The sequence below is a fragment of the Ceratotherium simum genome, chromosome 1 (assembly GCF_057802395.1).
Source record: "Ceratotherium simum simum isolate JZ-2026a chromosome 1, ASM5780239v1, whole genome shotgun sequence".
NCBI classification, from domain to species: Eukaryota; Metazoa; Chordata; class Mammalia; order Perissodactyla; family Rhinocerotidae; genus Ceratotherium; species Ceratotherium simum.
Window position 1 is genome coordinate 45,348,263 of NC_141900.1, and position 20,863 is coordinate 45,369,125.

The 20,863-nt window shown below is 32.4% G+C and overlaps 1 protein-coding gene across 6 annotated transcripts in view; it reads left to right on the forward strand.

Annotated features, from left to right (window-relative positions):
* The window catches only part of PHF14 (PHD finger protein 14), a 187,839-nt gene that overhangs the window by 85,632 nt on the left and 81,344 nt on the right, over positions 1-20,863 (forward strand). For 5 of the 6 annotated variants that reach the window (XM_087425490.1, XM_087425554.1, XM_087425615.1 and 2 more), the window contains exons 15-16: positions 5,197-5,247; positions 5,370-5,491. In XM_087425490.1, coding sequence (XP_087281616.1) covers positions 5,197-5,247; positions 5,370-5,491 — 173 coding nt within the window. Of the gene's footprint in view, positions 1-5,196; positions 5,248-5,369; positions 5,492-6,103; positions 6,546-20,863 lie in introns of those variants that run through there. The other variant, XM_087425677.1, reaches the window with a different exon arrangement.

The following is a 20,863-nucleotide window of genomic DNA, read 5'->3' on the forward strand; positions in this document are numbered from 1 at the left end:
AAAATCTGGAATATGTTTTACATATATACGTATAATTTTTTATGCTAGTTTAATGGAAATATAGAAACATTTGGATTCAGCCCTATTGGAATGACTAAAAGTTACTATACATTGTTTCCCTATCTTAATTGACTTGTTATCTTTATACTAACTTTTAATTAAATTATTACAGCTCTGGGAAGAAAGAGTTATATATGGGGGCTGAAGGTATCAGAGTTATTATTGAGTCTATTATCAGACTCATGATGACTTCTGAGGTACTAAACAGATTATATAACCTCTGACTGTCATATATCCTTAGAAGAAACCTTGGCAGAAATTTCTGTGGTGAGCTGGACCATAATTAAGTCACTTTGGCTCACGTGGAAGAGATACTGTGGGTGTGCTCAGCTCAAGTAATCTTATTCAGAACCCAAAGGTGCCTGCTGTGCTTTTTGTCTATCGAAAATCTATCATTTTCATTTATTTCCAGGAGTATGAAATAAAGAGAATTAGGAATAGGCAGAGCTTCAGGATTTTACGTATTTTGAACATACCATTATCTGTGAGAAGAGTTTTATAGGAACGCTTATTTATTGTGTAAAATGTATATTTTTTATGTTTTAGGCTTGTGGTTATTTTAGTTTATAGTGTTAGCCAAATTGGTCATGATTTTCTTTTTATTCTTCCATGTATTTTCCTAACCCTGTTAATATAAATTAAATTAGATAAAAATAAACCCCATAGCCAGTTGACGAGAAGGAAAAACACTCGTTTTTGGTGATCACCATTCCATCTGTTGTATGCTGATAGCCAGCAGAAACAATGGCAGACACTTTGTTCATACATTGTTTACATATACAATTTTCTTTTGAATATTTTATCAGCTTTAATATATGATTGTTTTCAGTATATTGTTTTATAATTGGAAAACAAATACTTATTTTGTTAGGGGAAATATATATAAACTTTACATTGAAGCATTTTGAACACCTGTCAGACAGCTGCTGACATTTATTCCTCCATAAATCTGAAGATATTTAGCTTGACAGAGGTTTTCAAGGTTTGACTTAATTATCCTAATTAATATTAAATTTGGAATTTTGCTCATAAATAAGCATTCTCTTTTTATATATAAATTACATAGGGAGGCATTCCCTACATTTCAGCTAACCACATGGCTTATTTATTATTTGTCATTTGTGTAAATGTTGATTTGTCATCAAAAAGGTAAGTGTTAAATTTAGAGAAAACAGTGCACAGATGAATATGTGAAACTCAGCTTAGTGATATCAAAGATGTTGAGGCACTGTCTTTTAGTTTTAAATTTAGTTCATTTGTAAATGAATCATTTAACCTTGGAAAAATCGTCATGCATCTGCCTTAATGGTAAATTAAAATAACCCCAGCTCTAAAGAATTAATTAAAATTTGTTACATGTTTTCTAGTCCAAATGAGTGAAGTTATTGAAACATCTAATTATTTGTTTCAGATGAATAAGCTATTAAAATGATGTTTGGTAGCTAAAAATATTTTATTCTTTTCTAACTTATAGATACATTGTCTCTAATACCATACCACTCTCTTTGTGATGCTTTTATCACCTCCTGTTTTCAAGTAGACTTATAAAGAGCCAGGTGATCTAAGCAGCTTGGATCGTCATTGTTTCTTAGGCAAATAAAGTTCTTAAAAAATAATAAAACAGAAAAAAATAGGAATGTGTGAAGATCTGGAGCAAGTTTCGAACTTTCATTTACTTTTAGTAGCTTAATAATTGGAAAAGGAAGCAGAATTTGGAATTGAACCCTCGATTGATCATTTGGAACTTCTAGACAATGTATCTGTAACTTCTAAAGCACATACTTGTTAAATAAAATTATTCCTTCTTCCACATGCTGTTTTCACCCTGCTGCTTTATTTATTTTGTTTCTAAAATAGTGTCAGCCTCAGTGTATATCATGAAATGAGCACCTGGTTATGAATACTTCTGTACATCTAAGATGGGGCAAGCTCTTTGAAAACTGAAATTTGTTGAATGAGCCAAACATGTTTTTGTTTTTCTTTTTTTTTGGCATCATTTCTCCCTCTTTTTAACTCCCCTTACATTTTCTGATTCATTCAGGGTTACCATGTTTAGGATATCTTGTCTATTGTGATCATAGGCAGTTATGTTGTCATGGTTACAGTTGCTGCCACTTCATTCAAACTAGAAAAAAGCCCACAGCTCTTAGCATTTTCTTGGTTGAAGGACTTGGTATTGTGAAGAGTTGTTTGTATTAAATCCTCTTATATTTTTTTCTTTGGAAATATTAGTGGTGTGATAAATGCTAAAGAAGCTTGCTATAATTTACTTTGGTAATGGATCGTGTTAGTCATTGTACCGTACAGGTCACCAAATTGGGTAGAATATAGTGTCAGTTCGAGGTATTGAGGTTTCCTTTCCATTGAGTTTAATTCTCTAGTTTGCTTGTTTTGAAATATAAGAATTTTTCATTTATGCATCACAGTGTTATAGTTTATTTAAGTATTCAAGTGAGAATAAGAGATTAGCTTTCTCATGATAATTTTGCTCATCTCTACTTGGAATTAAATTATTAGTTTTGGATTTGGCATACAAGAAAAATCACCGAAATGAGAGTTGAGATACCTGGGTTTGAGTTTTACAAACTCTGTCAGTTATCAGCTGTGTGATCATCAAGTCACTTCCCTGGACTGCTTTTTCAGAGCTTTAAGATGCTATAATTTCTGGGCCGGCCCCGTGGCTTAGTGGTTAAGTGCGCGCTCTCCGCACTTAACCCAGGTTCGGATCCCAGGCGTGCACTGACGCACCGCTTCTCCGGCCATGCTGAGGCCGCGTCCCACATACAGCAACTAGAAGGATGTGCAACTATGATGTACAACTATCTACTGGGGCTTTGGGGGAAAAAAATAAAATAAATAAAATTTAAAAAAAAAGATGCTATAATTTCATATTGCTTGTAACAACTCTGTTTTTTTGGCTGGAAATTGTTTATGTTGAGTTATTTAAAATTACTACAGGAATACATCAATGATTACCATTTAGTAATAAATGTACTTAATTTAAAATGAGTGTTTAGATAGTTATAAATACACTTATTTTAAAAATAGCACTTTAATAAAATATATACATAGTTATATAAGAAGGAATTTATAAATATAGAGAAATGTAACTATGCCATTTGTGATAGGATCACTAATTGGCATTATGCCTTATGATGCTAAGTGCAGTTTGAGTATGAAAAACTTCCAATTGAAATCATACCAGATGTTTGAAGATTTAAATTATTAATCCAAAATGGTAAATAATTGTATGTCTTCAAAAGAATTGAAAACATAAACTTGGAGCCTTCATGTATATATACTTCAAAAATTAATTCAATGCTTAGATAATTCAAAAACTAGATGATTCATTTGCTACTTCATTACCTAAAAGATGGTTGAATGAAGAGAAATATGGAAATGGGTGAAGGCCTTTTGAACATTCTTAGGTGTTTATAGAACTAAAATGAGTAATGTGAATATTTTCCCTTTAATTCTGATCACCTTATTGAAATACCCTGTATACATAAATTATGCAAATTGAAAAATAGATTACTTGAGAAGGGAACAGTAATTTACTCTTTTTGTCAGTGGTTTTGTTATTTGTATTATCTAGTGTCATCATTTATGAGTTTCAGTCTAACCACTTATTATTTCATTAAACAAATTTCTTGAGCCTTAATGTAATACATATTGTATTAAGTTTAATTGGGTCTAGATAGAGGAATATGACCAGCGTGGGGATGAGTTGTGTTAATGGACAGAAATTGAAGCATAAAGGACAAGAGCGTCACAGAAGGGAAAGATGAGTATAGAAAGAGCTTAGAACTTGTATAAATGTTGTCAACTGATGGCCTCATATTTTAATGTGTATATGACTTATTTGGGGATCTTGTTAAAAGGCAGATTCTAATTCAGTGTATTGTGATGAGCATGAGCTTCTACATTTTTAACAAACTCCCAGGGGATGCCAGTACTTATAAGCCATGATGGGTATTTTGAGAAGCAAGGCTCAGTACTGTTCTTTGGAGTTAAGAATAGATGTAGTGCCTCCATTTAAAGCCTTTTCCTGGATACAGTCTTACTTCTTCCTGATTCTTTCCATATTGTAATTAAAACATACTGATTGGCAGTACAAATGTAAATGAATACATAGTCTATAAATTTACTTCTTTTGAATGACTACTTTAGTCAACTCTTGGTTATGTAGATGAAGATTAAACTATGCGGTTAGCCATGTTATTAAATAGCAAAGGACTCGGTATTATGAAGAATTGAAATGACAGTAATTTAGGAAAACCTGGATGTATTTATATTGGACAGCAATTCTGTATAGAATTATTTAGTACCTACTCTAACTTGGGAATGTTCCTTGACATCAACAGTCAGACAAAGTAATTTATGAAAGTGATGCCTCCTTTCTTTTCCAATCTCTAAAGAGCAGTGGCATGCACATGGGGATTTTAAGTCTATAAAGGCTGTGCTGTGTGGGTGGAGATTTTTAACATCTTGGCTGCAAATACTATTGTACTTATATTACTTTTAAATGTTTGGATGTTGTCTTTCAAATGGTAGATGTGTTGTGAAATACAGGATGTAAATCTTAACTAAATAATTTTAAAATAAGTCATTTGTATCATGTTTTAGTTAGTTTTATTTCAACCAGGATTTGGGGACATCTGAGATCTTTTCCTCCCAATTTTTTTATGGCTTTTAAAAATTGGTTGTTTCTTTATGTTACTCAAATATTTTTGCACACACACGGGCATACAACAGATGTAGTATGAGTACAGGTTTAGCATTTCAGCTGCGGAAGTCATGCATGATAAGTTATGAAAATTTAAATGCTCTGTGTGAATCATAATTGTGTATGCAGTGTTGAAAAAATCTTTCAAACCGATTTTGGAGAACTTCTTTTTTCTATCAGGTAATTGTGTTATTTAAAAGTAAAGCACTGTAAAATGTATTTAATTTGTCATGTTTTTATTTTATGTGACATAAATTGTAACAAAGTGCAATAAAGCAATATAGCGTTAATTAGAAATACTAATTTTCCAAGTGCTTAACTTAAGCAGTAACATTTAACAGAGAAAATGTATTTTTATTATTAATTAAACATTAGATATTTTGTAGATTTTTTTTTTTTTTTTTTTTTAGAGAACCAGAGGACGAAAACGAAGCTTCATTCCTGAGGAAGAAAAACATGAGGTTGGAATAAGTTAAGCATTTTTTACACAGTCTAAACTTTGAGAAACTTTCTTGATTAAAATTATTTCTGTTTTCCTCATATCCTCATTTTATGTTTTGTTTTGTTTTCCCTTATATGGCAGGAAAGAGTTCCTAGAGAGAGAAGACAAAGGCAGTCTGTGTTACAAAAGAAGCCCAAGGCTGAAGATTTACGAACTGAATGTGCAACTTGCAAGGGAACTGGAGACAATGAAAATCTTGTCAGGTAAATTGGATGCCAAGACCTTGTCTTTAGGGGATTGAAGTTCCATCTTCATCATTTTCTTATCACAGATATAATGGGGAAAAAAAAAATCACAGTATAGGACCTTTCTCAAAATCTTTTTTAGCAGAAGCAGTAATTCAGAAACAGATTTCATCCACTTATTAACCTGCCACACATGGTTATTCTCTGGATTTGGCTGTAATTAAGAGTGCTAATCTGGATTTTGAACACAAGAGATTTAATTTTCTCTTGGCAAGAGACGTTGACAATCCTCTGTAGATAGAGGCCACAAAAATAATTTGATCTAAACTCTTTGTACTAAGATTATCATGTTTTATCTCATAAAACAATAAAATTACTAATCTCTGCTGGCATATTATAAAAGTTGAAGTTTATTAGCAGTAATAAGACAGATACTTTTCATGCACAAGAGCTTCATTAGCACTTCCTTACCATTTATCAAAACAAATGTGTTAAATGCTTCTCTCTTATGAAATAAAGAAAGGTGAAAAGATGGCCTAGATAGATTTTTTTGGTTTGTTTTTTGTTTGTTTTCTTCTTTGTTTCTTTGTTTTGTTTTGGTACTTTTCTTTTTTTTTTTTTTTTTATCAGACATAATGCTAACCAGGAATCTCAGCTGATGTTGCACAGTGGCTATTCCTGAGGGTCCAGACACTGCTAATTTTAGCCATTTGCCTCTTTGCTGAGATGAAGAAATTGCTCAAAGCCCTGGGTGAGATGGAGGAGTGGGTGGGTGAACAAAAGGAGACCTCATTTAAAAGAGATATCATTCTTTCAAAGGACGGTGACATAAAGAATCTTTTAGTATGTTAAGGGAACCCTTTCTGATTTCTTTCAAAAATCGTCTTTTGATAAAGTCCTATTAAATTAACTGAGGGCACAGAAATTAAATGTTTCAAAAAGAATAAATTGATAAAATATATATTAATACTGTTATATAATTTTAAACATTTGCTTCTAAATGATGTCATTTGTCATTAAAAATATAATTTCTATTTGTTCAATTCCTCAAATAAAGGCATACAGTTTTAAATTTTGAGTTTTTTATGCCATCATTGAAGAAGATAAGGAGAAGATAAAAATTCCAGTGAAGAAATACAAAGTGCTTCAACAAAGTTAAGAAAGTCTATAATATTTGGCCAGCGTTTTTTGAAGTAGTTTGTGTAGAATGTCATGAGCGCTCTCCTGTAGGTTAAACTCATTTAAATTTAGGGTAAAATAGTTCCAGTATCAGAAGATAGCTATGAATAATTCTGACTGCAATAAAATTTTCTTGAGTTATGTAAAAAAAGAAATCCCAAGCATAAACATAACATAATGGAGTACTTAACACAACAAAAATAAAAAAACAAAAAGAAAAAATCCATAAAGACAATCTTACATAATGAACAAAAATTCAATATAGAGGAAATTCCCTTAAAGTTGAGGGTGGCATTGTGGGGCATGATCAATTTGAAACAATAGTTAAAAACTTAGCTGGTTATTCCCTTTTTGATTATAGGAACATGTGTAAATATCTACCCTCTTATTTGTTTTCTCTAAGATAGTAGATTGATTCAGGCCTCTTTGCTTTAGGACCTATACGTTTTTACCAGATTTTTATTTATATATTCATGCATTTGAATGAAAGAACCTAGGAAATACAATTTTTATTTTAAAAACCGCTTTATAACAAGAGTGTCTCCAACACATCGTATTTTAGTTGTCTTTAAAAAACAGGTGCCATCTTTCTTCAATTCTTGATAAGATTTTTGAATAATATTAGCCTTTCATTTATTTAATTAGTTTCTGTTATAAAATTTTCATTCCTAATTGCATTATTGTAACATGCCAGTGTGTGGGATTTTGTGAAAGTCTTCTGGAAGGTAAAGATATTTTTGTTACTCTAGAAATGATGGCTATACAAAGTCTTCTTCCTTGGTTTTGCCTTTTTAAGAAGATAACATCACAGATTTTCTGCAAAGGTTTTAAAGAGGTAATGAAGAAGGGATTAAGCGTTTTATAAATATTATATATTAATGTTTTTGAGGACAAAATAAACTGGCTATAAAGCAATGCCATAAAGTGTTTTGTGGTTATAATGTGATTGTTCTATTAAAAAATATATATACATTCAGTTTAAGCACTATTGCTCTTGGATTAAAGAAGAATTTATTTTATACAGAATTTCATGTGTTTAAAAAGGTAATCTTATAAGCTAATATCTGCCATTTCCCGTAACATCTCTTTTATTTTGTAATTGGCACCATTATTGTTTGTAAATCCCCTCCCCTACTTTTATGATTAAGTTGCATCTTAAATATTATGTACACATGCTATTTTTTTTTAACTTTAATTTTAAGACATTTTAAATTAGACTTTATTTTCCCTAAAGATATATTTCAGTGCTTGGTCAGAGATATATTATACTTATTATGTATGTCTATTAGGTTCTCTTATAAAATTAAATTTCTTGGGTCATGATTTAATTAATCATCTTTTACTGAATATACTGTATTTATTTTCTCAAATTCCTTTGAACTAATGTACATGACTCAGCAGAACCTGCTGTTTAGCAGCTTTGATTTTGAAACCACACTTCTCTATGTAATTCAGGCTGTATACAGAATTCCTTCTTAATTATTTTCCTTGCTTTTTCAGTTATTTGTATATATGAATTTACACGTATTATTTTTTAATATCATTGGGAAATTGCGTTTAATTTATCAGTTAACTGCAATAGTAGGTTCCAACTGTTGTTTTCTGTTTCGCCTCTTAAGTTTTTCTCAGGTCTTTGCAAAATTATTTAGCATTTCTGTGTCTCAGTTTTTCCCTCTATTGTATGTGATCATAATCATACTGTGATCCATTAGGGACTTGGTGAATAATTGCTAAGTGATAGTAAATTCTTTTCTGTATAGAATAGTAGGGCAGTGGTATTATTTAGTAATTCAAAGGATACATATATGTGAGCTCTGAATTAAGACTTCCAATTGGTCAGTATGTTCCAGTACTAATAAATGCTTATTTTTTACCTTTCAGAGAATGTGCGTGTCCCGTTTTTGTATATAATTATTTCTAGAATGTGGAGGACAAAAAATTTGAATTTGTTGAAACATGTTCTCTAAAATGATTAGACTGAACTATTTCCACTAGACATGGGAAATACGAAAATTATCAAGATTGTAAAGAGAAAGATGGTTTACAGTATCTTAAGCATTTTTTTTTTAAATAGTACTTTCTTTTTTGCCATCTACTTTTTAAATTTAATCAAAAATTACCTGGGAGGTTTCCAATTAAAAATATATTTCTTTTTTTTTTTTTTTTTTTTTGTGAGGAACATCAGCCCTGAGCTAACATCCATGCTAATCCTCCTCTTTTTGCTGAGGAAGACTGGCTCTGAGCTAACATCTATTGCCAATCCTCCTCCTTTTTTTTCTTCCCCCAAAGCCCCAGTAGATAGTTGTATGTCGTAGTTGCACATCCTTCTAGTTGCTGTATGTGGGATGCGGCCTCAGCATGGCCGGAGAAGCGGTGTGTCAGTGCGCGCCCGGGATCCGAACCCTGGCCGCCAGTAGCGGAGGGCACACACTTAACCACTAAGCCACGGGGCCAGCCCGTAAAAATATATTTATTTATGTTATTTAGTACAATTAAATGCTAAAGCCCAAATTAAAACTGTCTTGGAATTGTGAGGTCTTTTTAGGTAATTATCTCTTGTGATGAATGTTTTTTGTTGGACGTAATTATGGGCCCACTTAGTGATATCTTATTTGTTTTTGTTTCTGTAGTTCCTGGCACATTTAATACTCAGTAAATGCTTACTAAATGAATGACTACATAAGTAATGACATTGTTCTTCGCTGAATTAATAGAAAACTTTTACTATTATAATTTATTCCTAGAACAAATTGGTCACTAAATATAAGTATTTGATGAAGATGTTTAAAAAGCTTAATAAGGGAGGATTGCTTTTACGCTTTTAAGAATGGTGGATGAAATTTTTTTCTCTTAGGTAGGGAAATAGGAACCATAGATTTGAGATTAGTTGATGCATCTATGTAAAAGTAGAAATGAAGTGATTTCCTCTCCTTCAACATATTTGATTTTCAAAAGATAGATTTTAGAGGTAGGTGGGCCTTTTTTCTCTATAAGTCTTTATCAAGCCTTCAAATTAGGAATAAGACCAAACTTTTAGACCTCAAATTTTGTCTTAACTGTGTAAACTCAGTGTTGTGGCCCTTACTCAGAAACATTGAGGGTAGGAAATGATCTGTGAAGCTATTTTACTTTTATAGCTATGTCCACACTATTAAATACTTGCTGTATTCTCCTCCTCATTTGAATATATGACGACTTACATAGGTATTGAACTATTTTGGTTGTAAGATTAGGATGTCTGTTTGGTCTCTTAACAATGTTGTTAGCACTTTTATTTATTTCACATTTTAAACATGTGACTTCTGAGTGCTTCCTCCAAAACTAAATTTGATTGAATCCTAAGTTATTAGGTATACCAGCAAGAATTCATATTTATCAGATTTTTATTTCAAGTGTTAATCTCTTTGATTATTCAGATTTTTAATTTTTAATTATCTTTTCTGTTCTAACTAGTATGGAGGTTGGATTGTTTCCAAAGCTTGGATTTCTAATATTTCTTTCAGTTATGTATGGTAAAATGTGTCCTCTCATGTCACCGTGACAGCCTGTGTGATATACCTCTTTCTTTGAGTTTGGCTGCTGTTATCTCTGGTATATGTTTAACTTGGCTTTTCTCCCTTGAAAGTATAACCACCTTGAGGGCAAGGTCTGTTTTACTTCTCCTTATAGCTCTGTGTTCTTGCTCCAAGTCACTCTTGCTCCAAGAGCCCCCCGTGGTAGTTAGTGGCTTATACACTTCATAGGAAGTTGCATTAAGGAATCATTGGCAAGATATTAAATCTTCCTAATTTTTATGTTAAATTTAATATAAAAGGCAAAGATAAAGTATCATATCAAGATGTCTTAGAAGACATAATGGACTTCCTATAACTCGTAGCCTGAAGACGTATGCTGCCTAACTCTTTTATCAGGGTTCACATCCAAAGGGAAGAAAAGTCTAACGTTCTTAATCCACTTTGAGGAAGCATTAGGAATTATTTGAAAATTTAAACAAAGGAATATAATTATGACCTCTCTCAAACTTTGTGTTCTTAGTTTTGTTAACTATTCTTTTTCTTTTTTACATATACTTTATTTTTTATAGCTATTATAGAAACAACTACTTTTCAAGGAAATTCTGGTATGATTGTCAATGACATCATCTAATACTTAAGTAAAATTAAAATTCAATAAAATTATGAACACTTATTTCTGCCACATTCTTGGGTGTTTAACATAATGATGTCCCTATTTTAAGAAAATATTAATAAATTTCCATTTTGTGTAGCACACAGTTGATGTTTAAGGTTTTTGATACCTTTAAAAAAGAAATTACCTTATGAGGACTCCTTTAGTTTTGAAAGTTTGACTTATTATTTTTGAAAACCTGGTCATTTAATTGCATTAACTTAAAAAAGCCACTTAATTGAATCAGCTTAATACCAGAAGTAAAACTCTATCAGAATGCCAGTATTTAATATATGAATAATGCTAGAATGTATAAAGAATCAGCCTGAGCATTGATTAACAAAGATGTTTTTCTATCCTTTTTATCAAAGGTAAGTAGGAAAAAAAGAGCAAATATTACAACTATTTAAAGTTTTATATCATCCTTGATGATATGTTTTTTAAAATAGATATTTTGATGAAGTACAATCTTAGTAATTTGGAGGTAGACAACAAAAAATTAAGTCAAGTAAGAAAATGGCTGTACCTAAATAGAAACCTAATCATATGTGCTTTGTTTTAGTATTTTTAAATCCAGACTCTAAACTACAGAGAGAAACAATAGTTCAACTTTCCTAAAGTTGTAAATTCTGAAGTAATGATGAACAAGCTGAAATAGTTTCATGGAAATATTGTTTCCATTTATTTGTTAAAACGTATTTATAAATTGTCTTGTCTAATAGTTCTCTAACTTTTAGGTTTCAGGGCAATATATTTACCTGTTTGCTCAAGCTTAGAGTATACAGGAAGTAGTTTCAGAATTGCCAACCCAAACCACTGCAAAAAGTAAATCCACTAAGTTCAGTAGTTGTTTGGGTTTGTATGTGTGTATGTGTTGTAAAAGTTACATACAATGAAATGCATAAATGTTAAGTGAATAAATTGGTGAATTTTAAGAAAAGCATGTGCTCGTGTATCGCCAGTTTCTATCCAGAAATAGAATATTTTCGTCACTCCCAAAAAGCTGTGCTCTTTCCCAGTCAGACCTTCTTTCAAAGGCAACTGCTTTTCTAGTTTTTTCCACTATAGTTAGTTTTGCTTCTTGTAGAATTTCATATCAATGGCATGTTTAGTTTTTATTTGATGTCAGTCATTTTAATGGGTATATGAGAGACTCTCACTCTGATTTTAATTTGCCTTTACCGTGATGTATAATGATGTTGAGCACATTTTCATGCGCTCATTAGCTTATTTGTATATCTTCCTTTGTGAACTAATTCTTTTGCCTGTTTTTTAAAAAATTGGGTTGTATGTTTAGTATTGAGTTACAGGAGTTTTTAGTATATTCTGGATGTAGGTATTTTTACAAATATATGTTTTTTAAACATAGTCTTTTCTGTTGCTTGCCTATTCATTTTCTTAATGGTGTCATTTAAAGAGCAGAAGTTACTAATTTTGCTGAAGTCCAATTTAGCAACTTTTTCTTTTATGATTATTGCTTTTGTTTCCTATTTAAGAATTCTTTGCCTAGGTCCAGGTCACAAAGATTATCTTCTTATTTTCTTCTAGAAGCTTTATAATTTTAACTTTTATATTGAGATATGTGATCCATCTCAAATTAATTTTTGTTTGTGGTGTCAGGTAGAGTTAAGGAACGTTTGTTTGTTATGCCATCTGGGTTTTTGGTTTTCCAGAACCATTTGTTGAAAATACTTGCCTGTCCACATTAAGTTGCTTTGGTACCACTGTTAAAAATCAATTGATTTTTTAAATGTGGGTCTATTTCTGACTTTGTATTCTATTCTGTTAAGCTATGTATTTATTCTTATGCCAGTACCAATTTTCTTGATTATTGAAGTCTTAGAGTAAGCTCTTTTTTTCCAGATCCTTTGCATTTTCATGTAAGTGTCAGAAAAAGCTTGTTCATTTTCACTAAAAAAAAGAAAGACTGGATATGAAATTGAAAAAAAGCACAGGCAGCAACAACAACAACAAAAAACCTGATTAAAAATGAGCAAAGGTGGGGACCAGCCCCATGGCCTAGTGGTTAAGTTCAGTGCATTCTACTTCAGTGGCCCGGGTTTGCAGGTTTGGATCCCGGGTGCGGACGTGCACCACTCATCAGCAGCCATGCTGTGGCAGTGACCCACATACAAAATATGGGAAGATTGGCACAGATGTTAGCGTGGGGTGAATCTTCCTCAAGCAAAAAGAGGAAGATTGGCAATGGATGTTAGCTCAGGGTGAATCTTCCTCAGCAGGAAAAAAAAAATGAGCAAAGGACTTGAATAGGCATTTCTCTAAAGAAGATATACAAGTAGCCAATGAGCACATGAAAAGATGCTCAACGTAATCATTAGGGAAAGTCAAATCAAAACCATGAGATACCACTTTAAACCCATTAGAATGGCTATTATAAAAAAAAAACAACAACAGAAAATAGCAAGTGTTGGTGAGGATGTGGAGAAGTTGGAACCCCTGTGCACCATCAGTGAGAATGTAAAATGGTGCATCCACTATGGAAAACAGTATGTTGATTCCTCAAAAAATTAAAAATAGAATTGCCATATCATCCAGAAATTCCACTTCTGGATATATACCAAAAAGAATTGAAAGGAGAGACTCAAAGAGATATTGTTCATCCACGTTCATAGTAGCATTATTGGCAGTAGCCAAAAGGTGGAAGCCATCCAAGTGTCCATCAATGGATGAATGGATAAACACAATGTGGTATATACATACAATGGAATATTATTCAGCATTAAAAAAGAAAGAAATGCTGACACATGCTATAACATGGATGAACCTTGAAGACCTTATGCTGAGTGAAATAAGCCAGTCACAAAAGGACAGATATAGTATGATTCCACATAAATGAGGTACTTAAGAGTTAGGAGATCTCAGCTAGTCCAAGCTTATCACTTGCCAGTCCTGTAATTTTAGGAAGGTCGCTTAGTCTCTGTGGATCTGTTTTAGGAGAGGACCTGAGGCTATGTCGTTTTTCGGTCTAAAGCAGTAACTCTGATATTCAAAGATTATGTGGTATTCCAAGTTCTGAAATCCACGCTGCCTGTTTTGTCACAGGCTCTCCTATAAACATACTCTCTGTAGAATCTCTTTCTAGGCTACTCTGAAACTATGTGGAATGTGATTGTTTTTCTTGATTAAGTCTCTTAGAGTGGAAGCGGTTTTCTTGTCGCCCCCTGATTTAGGTAAAAGGAGTGGAAAATAAGTCAATTCAAAACACCTGCTTCCTTTGATAAATAGCAAATATTTCTTGTTTTAAAATAACTATATTTTTTTTTTTTTAAAGATTTTATTTATTTATTTTTTCCCCCCAAAGCCCCAGTAGATAGTTGTGTGTCATAGCTGCACATCCTTCTAGTTGCTGCATGTGGGACGCGGCCTCAGCATGGCCGGAGAAGCAGCGCGCCGGTGGGAGCCCGGGATCCGAACTCGGGTCGCCAGCAGTGGAGCGCGCTCACTTAACCACCAAGCCACGGGGCCGGCCCTAAAATAACTATATTTTGATCTACTTTTCATACCATAATAATTCAGCCATTATAAGTGTGGGGTGTAATGATTTTTCATTAATTTATAGAGTTATTCAGCCAACACTATAATCCAATTTTAGAGTTTTTCCATCACCTCAAAAAGTGCTGTGCCTGTTTACTGTCAGTGCCAGCTCCCACCCTCAGCCCTAGGCAACCACCGTAAATGTTCTCTTGTCACTGGTTCCGCATATCCTAGTCCTTTCATGACCAACTTCTTTCATCTTAATATTACAGTTATACATGTTTCTGGCTATGTATAAGTTAGATTTTTTTTCAAAAAATTTTTAATTCACTAAAGGCAGCAAAGAGTCTTTGCTGGACCGAACTTCAGTCATCTCCCAAATCTTCTCCTAGGCTCATCTGTGCACTTCCTTGTAAAATCCAGTTTTAGCAAGAACTCTGCTAATTGGGTTTAACCAGACCCCTCCACCCTTGATATCTGGTCACCCTCCACATCTGATCAGGTTCCTCATCCTCCACCATCCCCCAGGTGATGTCTGATCACCCTGCCCTGTCTTCAGCAGGAATCCTGTTAGGTCTGTTTAGCCAGAACCCCCTTACCTCTGATGTTTCTTTCCTCTTAGTAATTTTCTATCCGCTGATCTCCACCCTGCTCCTTGGCTATAAATTCCCACTTGCCCATGCTGTATTCAGAATTGAGCCCAATCTCCCTCCCCACTGTAAAATCTCATTGCAGTGGTCCTTATATCTATCATGATGGTCCTAAATAAAGTCTGCCTTACCATCTTTAACAAGTGTCATTGAATATTTTTTCTTTAACAAAAGAACTTCTAATTAAAGAAATACTAAAGTGAGTCTTGAAACGTGAAAAGAATTTTCCCAATTTATTCCTTCTTCAACTCGATATTTTTAACGTTAGATATTTAAAAAAAGAAGCCTGCTAAATTTATATGAAGAGCATAAATTTTATTAAATTTTAAAGTCTTTCTACATTTTGGGAGACAGTATTATATAATGAATGATTAAGTGTAAGGATTTATAGCCACTGAACTGGGTTTGAAACCTGTTTCTCTTATTTGTGAATTCTGCCTTTATCTTGCCTGTGGCTTAGTTTCCTTATCTATAAATAGTAATAATCAGTAGTACCTACCCCATAGCTTCTTGGAGGATTAAATGAGGTAAATACAAGTAAAGGGCTTGGCACAGTAGTTAGGGAGTTGTAAATGCTCTCTATATGCAAACAACAACAGCTGTAATAAAACACTTATATAATGCTTACAATGTGCCAGGTACCTCATATATACATATTAAATCATTTAATCCTTACAGCTACCCTATGAGGTAAGCAGTATTATTATTTCCATTGAATTGATGAGGAAACTAAGGCATAGAGAGCTGAAGTAACTTCCCAGAAGTTGCATAGCTAGAAAGTAGTGGAACTGATATTTAAATTCAGGCTCTCTGGCTCCAGAGCCCATGCTCTTAACCTTATAGGGTCTCAGCATAATTTACATTTCAGCTCCCTGGGAGGATAAAACTTACCTTTGATAAATGTGTTTGTTGCAGCTAAAGGATGACATCCGTTTCAACATCATATCTGGTGTTAGATTTTATGGTTTTCAAGACTCTATTTGATGTTCTTTGAGACTTCAGTGCTATAATCTTTATTCTTCTAAATATGCTATTTGATAATTTTTGATATTAAAAGGATTTATTAAAATGTACTACTTTTTCTTTTTAACTTTAGATATTATTGAATTTTTTATTTTTGTGCTGAATGAGGATCATAGCACTAATAATGAATCTGATCTTTGTAGATGTTTGTCACTACGATATTTGTTTTTAAGGAAATATACTTTGTCCTTTTTGGGCACAAGATTATATCTCTTTCTGATAATTTTAAGATATGTTAATATCCAAAGGGTATATGAATATAATAAATATGTTTACATTGTATTTATGTTGTATATATACACATATTAAAATAGCATATATGTTCATATTTAATTCATACATATACTACGTACATTTAATACCATATATATTAACTGAAGTTGTTTGTGAAGATCTCTGATGCCATCCATATTTTCATTTTTTGGTCGTTAGTAATTTTAATTGTGATCATCTATTTACTAGATGTTTTTGTAGTCCCTCTGTCTTGTCTTGAAGAACAACACATATCATTGCTCTAATTGTAGATTGAAGAAATCTCTGAATATACAGGTACAATGATGTGAAATTTTAGAGAGGTGAGTATTTGTATTAACTGCCAGTTGCTCAAAAAAAAAAAAAAACCACAAGATCACAAGCACAGTATATTGGCATTTTGTGAATTAAATTTGGAGACCAGACATACCTCGCACGTAGTCAGCCTCTTGATTACCTGTGATCTGAGGGCTTGTTGTTTTTTGGTTTTTTTTTGGAGGGGGAAGAAGAAGGGTCATTTAAATGAGTGGAACAATACAAGATAATAGACAAAGAATTGCAGTCGTTTGAAATTTAGTAAGCTTAGCAACTAAGAACATTTCACAATCTTCATAAAATAAATGTCAATTTGTTGTTAGTTGAGGAGGTTTGCATCATTATGTTGATTCTTTCTTCAGCATACATGAAACTGATACTTAAATCTCAGAAATATGTAACTTCAAAATTACATAACCTTAGGGTGGTCTTGTTCAGGTATTAAAATGTCTGTGTGTGTGTGTATGTTTTAGTTAACACTGATATGTGAACAGAAATAGTTTTACATTTCTATTTTATGATTAAGGATAGAGAAGAGAAGCTATCAAACCTCATTTGTTCCCTCATTTCACCCATTCTCTAGATGTGGTATGCATTGTTAGTATAACTCTAATTTTCCACTTAATATTGTTGACAGATATGGAGAGGTTGTTAATTAGGAAAACCAGGATGATAATTGTCTTGGTTGTTAAGGAACAATCTCCTTTTTTTTTTTTTTATTTAGGCAAAGGTAGCGCGTTTAATATTTATCTTAATAGTCTCGAAAAACAAGCCTCACTTGAAAACTTAATAAGTAACGAAACCAGGAAAAATGGTGGGGAGGGCATAGGTCTAAAATTGAGAAGTTGGATTTTTAGATAAGACTGCTAGCAAGAGGCTATGTCACCAGGAATAATGCAGATAACTTCTCTGGGAACCAGTTAGCTCATTCATAAAATGAGCAATGTATTAGATCGATTTGAAAATCCCTTTTAATTTTCACATTCTATGGTTTTATAATACTCTAGGAAGGAAGAAGAGGAGAATAATTCAGAAATGAGAAATATCAAGTTGTAAGGAATTCTTAATAATTTATAGCATAAACCTCCTATCAACAGTGCTTTTAATTATATTATTAGCTCATAATATTTTTCTAATTTTGATTTCAGTTATATATATTTTATAGGTCATAGCCTACCAAAAATATGTGAGTTAATTATAAGGCAACCACTTTTCATTTTTTACTAATTGAGACGTAGGTTTGTGAGGAATGGTTTATCATAGAAAATATTTTCTTTTAATCTGAAAAGTTTTTGTTCTTATTCTATTAAACAAAATATTATAGATTGAGCTTTTAAATAGGCTAAAATGTATTTGTAGATAAAAATGACATGTTATCTGAGTATTTATAGCATTTCTCATATTTACTCTTGCTTTATAGCTCCTTATTGTTTTACTTGTATGATATATGGTTTCTTTTCATTTTAATTCTTAATAATTTTTCTTTTAATTCTTAATTCATTTTAATCCTTTTTGTGAAAAAATTTTAAGGAGCAATTACATTTATCCTAAACCAGAATGAATTACGATTGTCAATTCCTGAATTAGCTCTTCCTATTACAATACACTTAATAGGATTTAAAAATATAGTGTACCTGTGTACAGCCGGCTCCCATTTAAAAGAAGTTTCCTCTAATTCTGGTCTCACTTTCTAGACTGACCTCATGTATTATTAAGAAAATACATAATCAAAAATTAGGTTGACATTGTGAGATGACTTGCTGACTTTCACCGTTGCACATAAACAGCAGTTATTCTAAATCACAGTATCACTTTCAGCCAGATAACTACTAAAATCACTGCACTGTGGTTTCCTGAAAATGCCATAATCTTTCAAATGCCACATTAAACCAAGAAAGAAAGCCATCAGTAGTGCCTGCACAGTTATGTAGAAAGATGAGCCATGAACCAAGTGAAAAGATGTTCTGGAAGAACAGTAACCTTTTCCCTTGATGTGTGCATTTCCCATTACATTTTTGACACAAAATGTTGCAAAATGATTTAATGGTGGCATTTTGTTTTGCTGACTCCTTTTTTTCATTAAAACGAAACCAAAGTTAGGATAGGAATGTAGGGGAAGAGTGACCAAGCACTGAATTCTATTATAGGAATCTGTTTTCAAAATAAAGAAATAAGATATTTTAGGAACATGACTTTTCCCCCTATATATTGTATGGTAACAGTGATATACCAAGTCATTTAGTTCTATTAGATCTTCAAAATGATGTTGTTTGATCTTTATTTTTTCTCCATTGTCCTCTTCGTCTTCTTTTTTCCTCCTAGTAACCCTTGATCATAAATGACATGTCAATAAATCAGAAAAGCTTTGTTTAGCAAATATACATAGACCTCACCTATTTCATGTAACCCAGAAAGTGTCCTTCTTTTTATTCTCACTTTGGATGTATATTACTATGGATGTATATTGCTAGAACTGATTATACAAGGAAACAGTAGCAATAGACTCAATGGTCTAAAAGATCAATGCCTGTTAACTTTGAGACGAGAGAGGATTCATTTCTATTGGAAATGAAGTCATAAAGTTGTCCCACATAAAACTAGTACAAAGCTTATTTGCACCTATGAAAACATGCCAAGAAAGAGAAAGTAACTTGCCAAAATAATCGTTTGTAAGACTTTTGCAGCATTGGATTTTCAGTTTTAGTGTTGATATGGAATGCCTGCATATGGGCCGCACAGTGGCATGAGAATTTATTTTGCACATGCGTATTTCTTAGTATCTCACTTAAAAAAATACATCAGATAGTGTTTGACTAAAACACTGCTTTGATTCCCCCTCACCCTCAGGATTATAGAAGTATTCATGAAAGGTACAATTTCAATTAAAGGAGTGGAAATTTTACTTGGAATTTCTCAGTCAGTATGCGGTCAGTTGTTCCTTTTTACCCAACTAACGTTTCAGTAGGAGACTTGATTGCTCTTTATGAATTCTATGGGTAGATTAGATTTAGTTTCCTAATAAACATTAACTCTGCTACTCTTTCTTCCAAATGTCTCAAAATGGAAGGGTCATGCATTGAGTTCAACAATTCTTTACCTTCATTTTATCTTATTTAATTCCTTTCGAACAACTGTAATCTAGATCAAAAGAAGTAATAAGGACAGTGTGCAGTGTGGATATATGTTCCCATGCTTTCGACTAAAATAACAGCTTTGTTAGTGATATAATTAAACTGTGCCCTGATGAGCAAGTACCTTTCTTTTTCTCTTTCTTGCTTCCTCTCTCTCTCTCTGCTCATCATCATGACCAAAAAGCCACAGAAATTTGTTAAATATAAATAATCTGTTTTCCCAAGAATTTCACATAATGGGAACTCTTAGTATAGGATTACCCAGTAAGATAATTGTAAAAAATGAGTGGTAGCCAATAAAACAAATGGGGCTGTGAAGAATGGATAGATTTAAGCAAGTAGGAAAGAAAGGAGCAAGGCATTCCAGAAGAGAAGAGAGGCTCTAGGAGTATAGCCAGGAAGATGAGAAGTTCTTTTATGGGAATAGGTAGCTTCAAGCACAGATCTATGGAGAATTGTTTGCCCTGAAACAGCACAATTTCTGGTGGTTTTTTTGGACTGTAACATTACATAAGTAAGATATAAAAAGATATTTTATAAGATGGTATTTTCATAACTCTTACTATTTGCTAAAAATGTAGTTAAAAATAACAATTACAAAACTTAAACTTTGAAATATTCATGAAGAAAATAAATATACACATATATTCTGGAAAAAAATAAAAACCATCAGTAAAACAAATGTTGCAGCACATACAGATAGCTTTTTATGTTAAAGATAATTAATGGCATACTGAATTAGAACACATTTATTAACTGAATTAGAACACATTTATTAACTTATCGGATTGATTTTTAAGTACCAAAGCAATAAATGTTGTTTATAATTGTTTAAATAACAAGTATATAGAGGAATGTTGTTTTCTTCCTACCTACTCTAAACCCTGCTCCTTTGAGGTAACAGACATTACAGTTTAGTGTATAATACTTCTTTCTTCTAAGTACAACTAAAATATTCAGGGCCCATTGACTGGCCTCCTCCCTCCCTCTCTCCCTTTTATGTCTATTATAGGCTTTATTCTGAAACTTGCTTTTATTTTTTAACTTGAGAACACATAATGGACTTCTTTCAATAAATATAGAACTAAACCAGTCTTTTAAATAGCTACAAAATATATCATAATGTGGATGTACCCTAATTTATTGAAACATTTCCCTAGTGATGGAGATTCATTTTT